The sequence below is a fragment of the Mus pahari genome, chromosome 22 (genome assembly GCF_900095145.1).
Source record: "Mus pahari chromosome 22, PAHARI_EIJ_v1.1, whole genome shotgun sequence".
In the NCBI taxonomy this organism is placed as follows: Eukaryota; Metazoa; Chordata; class Mammalia; order Rodentia; family Muridae; genus Mus; species Mus pahari.
The window spans coordinates 50,146,703-50,150,927 of record NC_034611.1 but is presented as its reverse complement, the minus strand read 5'-3'; the positions used below and the strand labels follow the sequence as shown (position 1 = coordinate 50,150,927).

Sequence of the window (4,225 nt, the reverse complement as noted above, 5' to 3'; positions counted from 1 at the left end):
CTGTCCTGGAACTCACTCTGTAGACCAGGCTGGCCTCGAACTCAGAAATCCGCCTGCCTCTGCCTCCCAAGTGCTGGGATTAAAGGCATGCACCACCACTGTCCGGCCAGTCTACATTCTTGTTAAAATCTTTCATAGTAAAGTTTTATGTGAAATAAGAGAAAAAAAACCAAATAAGCACACAGATACCTCTGCCTTTCTCTCACTTCTAAAATAGAAGGGAAAATTAAAGTCTGAGGAAAGTGAGTATAGACACCCAGTGTGCTGAGTTACCCCACAGAGTACACCTCACCCTGCATTTCTAGCAGCTATGCACTTCCATGGAAGTCTTTGGCAGCCTAACTTATATAGGGACCCTGGCAACCTGACCCCTGTGACATTAGTTACAACCTGAGTCATCCCTTAGGAGACTGAACAGCTTTTTGGCTTTTTAGTCAAAAAATGAACAACTTGAGGGCTGTCATCCACACACTTCTGGTCCCAGCACGCAGGAGGCAGAGGCAGGAGGTAGAACTCTGAGTTGAGGCCAGCCTGGTCTACAGAGTGAGTTCCAGGAGAGCCAGGGCTATACAGAGAAACCCAAAAAAAAAACAACCAACCAAAACCCCCAAACCAAAGCTATAATTATTTATTCCTTGCATGAGTAGGGAGGGTAGAAGATGCAGAAGGTGGACCTCCTAACTGTGTGGGATCCAGGGATGGGACTCAGGTTGTCACACTTGGTGCCAAGTGCCTTAATCCACTGAGCCATCACTTCAGCACCAAAAGGAACGTTCAGGAGTAGCCTATGCACACCGGAGAAAGAATCTAACCACTTGAAGTTATCTTTTAACCAAAGGTCTTTTTTTCACTTTGAGTTCTTGTCTATAAACAATATTAATAATAAATATGTTTCTAGGCCTGTCTCTTCATTTCCAGATGAAATATGATGCCTATCAGCTAATATTAATATAGCTCCAACTTTACTTGCATTTAATGAAATCAGCAATAAAAAAAGAACAAGGCTCCAGCAAGAGGATGCTCCAAGATGGCATCAGCTTGTGAGTGAACATCAGAAGTTCAATACAGACTACACACTTAGAACTCTTGAAGTGACTATAACCTAATATCCTAAGACAGGCATCATCTTGGGCCATCACTAAGTTTGAGGCAAGGATAATGATTCTCTTGCTAATGGAACTCTGAAAGAGCTAAGAGTTGTTCCAGAGGCACGAGTTAACACTGTCAGAGGTACATGAAAGTCATCACACCTCCATGGAAAGCTATGAGTCAGCTTTCTGAAGAATGACTTTAACTTCCTTTCCCTTGTAGCATATTTAGAGACACCTGCCCCCTCTGTGGCTCAGATGCCTCAGAAAACTTTTAATCAGAAAATCTTACCTGAACTTGAAGTAGTTCTTCTTGCTCTCAAAATAGGATAGCTGCCTACTTCTAAAGACTTAGTTAAATCCAGCTCATGCAAAATCAAGAGATATCCAGAGGATGTTGAGATCAACATTTTGGAACAATCTGGAGTTAATCTCATTCGCATGAGAAAACGTGTATGAAAGAATTTCTTATGTGGACACCCATCTTCTGTGCACCTACAGAAGAAATTAGACCAACAAACCCAGTGTTACCACAAATATAGTGACTCCCAGGACCAGCCAAACTGTTTTACTCATACAGCAGAACGGAGAGCCACACACATATTTTACGATGACTTTTAGCCCTGGTTGTCCTGGAACTCACTCTATAGACCAAGGATTAAATTTGGGTTGCAGGGTTGGTGGCAAGTACCTTGATCCACTGAGTCAGCCCATAAAATATATTTAGAATTTTTTAAATGACCAGCTGTGACTCATTACTCAGAGGTTGAACAGTATTAGTCAATTAAAGGGCCTTTCTACTATATCTTATTTTTGCTTCAAGCATTCAAGTTTCTAGCTAAGGGAATATGGGTAACTAGTTATTATGTTTTATTCTCCCTGTGTTGTCTCTCTATCCCTGTGTAATATGTTTCCTCTTTTAGAAGTTTCTTCTCAATTGTCTGATTATCACTGCATGCTTGCTCATTTACTTAAGAGCAAGGAATTCAAGCTGACTGGGAACTCTTGAGTCCAAGGTAGGGTGAAGCCATTTCTGAAGAAGCTCTTAGTGCTAATATCTTTGGGGCAGCAACTGAAAGAAGCTAAAAAAAAGTCTGACTTCAACACTTAGTGTGCATTACTACTCTGCCACCTAGGTTTTGGCAGAGCAATGAGGCCTCCAACTGTTTCTGGCATCCTTCAATATGGCAATAGTTTCTATATTACCCTCTTTATAGAGCTAGAAACCTCTGGTAAAATGATCTACTGCGCACTGGAAGAGGTACAGAGCAGAGCTAAAGTTCTTAAGTATTTCTCACTCAAGTCTCCACTTTCAGTAAGGATTCCCAGAGTGTTCCTATAGTGTTTTGAGGATTCTGGGTAAACTAACTGAAGTTTTAAACTTTTCCCTCTGCAACTTAGGACTTTGTTTGTTTGTTTGAATTATTTGTGTTTACATGTATATCACATGTGAGCAGGTGCCTGGGGAGGCCAGAAGATGGCATCGGATCCCCTGAAGCTGTACTTACAGGAGGCTGTGAACCATCTGGAAGAGCAGTGAGCACCCTGACACTCTGAATCATCTCTCTAGCACCAGGAATTAGCTTTCTTGAACATCTTGAGTGAAGCTGTCTGAACTACAGCTGCTGAGTCAGTGCGATTCATCTGCTTGACTGCCAGCTTCTAAAATTCTACTGCCAAGTTTCCTCTCTTTCCCTATCTTTCTAAGTTTATGTCTGATCTCTGGTTCTTACCCAACTTTGGTTTTTGAGACAGGGTCGCATTATGTAACCTTGACTGAACTGGAACTTCTTATGTAGACCAAGATGGAATAGAATTTACTGAGCTTCTACTGCTTCTGAGATTATTGCAGTTTTTGAGTTTTCTTTTCTATAGATTTTATTTAAATCTTATACTTAAATTTAGGTCTCACAATTACCATAAAGGTTATATATTTTCTGTAAAATTATATACTTTAGCTATATGTGGAGACACAACATGTAGTTCCAGTACTTAGGAGACTAAGGCAAGAGGACCTTGAATTAAAGACTAGATTGGTCTATATGGTTAAGTTCCAGGCCAGTCTCAACCACTCAGTGAAATCCCATGTCAAGATAAATAAAACAATCTGAGTGTGGTAGCACATGCCTCTAATCATAGCTCTTGGAAGGGTAAGGCTAGAAGATTAGTTCAAGGTCATCCTCAGTTACCTAATAAGTTGAAGGCCAGTGTGGAAAACCCTAAACATCAATCAAACAAATAAAACAACCAAAAATTATATATTCATATTTGTGAATACTGTAAGTATATGAAACACACATACACACATTATTCAAAAGTACTTGTCTATGCCTATAAGCTGAACTTTGGCAGGAAGATAGCAAGTTCAAGGATAAATTGGCTACCAAGTGAGATTTGCCTCACAATAAAAAAAACCTTTTAACTATCGGTAAGGATACACTCACAACAAAATAGGAACATGACTGATTTGTACACTATCTTATACCTAGTAACCTTTAGTTATTTTTAATTATAACACTATTAAATTGTATGTGAAAATTGTGTATACTTCTGATATACAATATTTTTCTTTTTTTGTGGTGCTAGGAATCAAACCTGGGGCTTGCATGTGTTAAACCTGTGCTCTACATTCCTAGCCTGAAATATGTTTTGAAATGTGTACATTTTTTAGCTAGTTAAAATACACATTGAGTTATTTACCTTCAGGAATTTTACTTTTTCTTTTTTGGTTTTAAGACAGTCTCTCTACTCAGCTCAGGCTGTTCTGGAAGTTACTATGTAGACCAGGTTAGCCTTGAACTCACAGAGAGAACTCTGCCTCTCAAGTGCTGGGATTAAAGGCATGTGCCACCAAGGCCTTCTGGCAGGCATTTTCAAGTATACACTGTCATTAACTATGGCTACTATGTTATACAAAGTATACCTCTTCAATTTGTTTTCCCTAACTGAAATTTTGTATCCACCAACCAACCTCTCCCCTGTGTACCAGTTTCCAGCTCCTTAGATAACTCACCACCCTTCTAGTCATTGCTTCTCCAGGTCTACTAGATTCTATATAAAGCAGAATTTTCATTCCATGTTAGGCTTATTTCACTTAAGATGTGCCCCAACCATCTATTTTGCTGAAAAAAAAAAAA

At 39.6% G+C, this 4,225-nt stretch overlaps 1 protein-coding gene across 2 annotated transcripts in view; it reads right to left on the bottom strand.

The window, feature by feature from the left end:
- Positions 1-4,225, bottom strand: part of Dcaf10 (DDB1 and CUL4 associated factor 10) — a 35,246-nt gene that overhangs the window by 3,815 nt on the left and 27,206 nt on the right. For both annotated transcript variants that reach the window (XM_029533389.1, XM_021222098.1), the window contains one exon: positions 1,381-1,583. In XM_029533389.1, the coding sequence (XP_029389249.1) occupies positions 1,381-1,583 (203 nt within the window). The remainder of the gene's footprint in view (positions 1-1,380; positions 1,584-4,225) is intronic.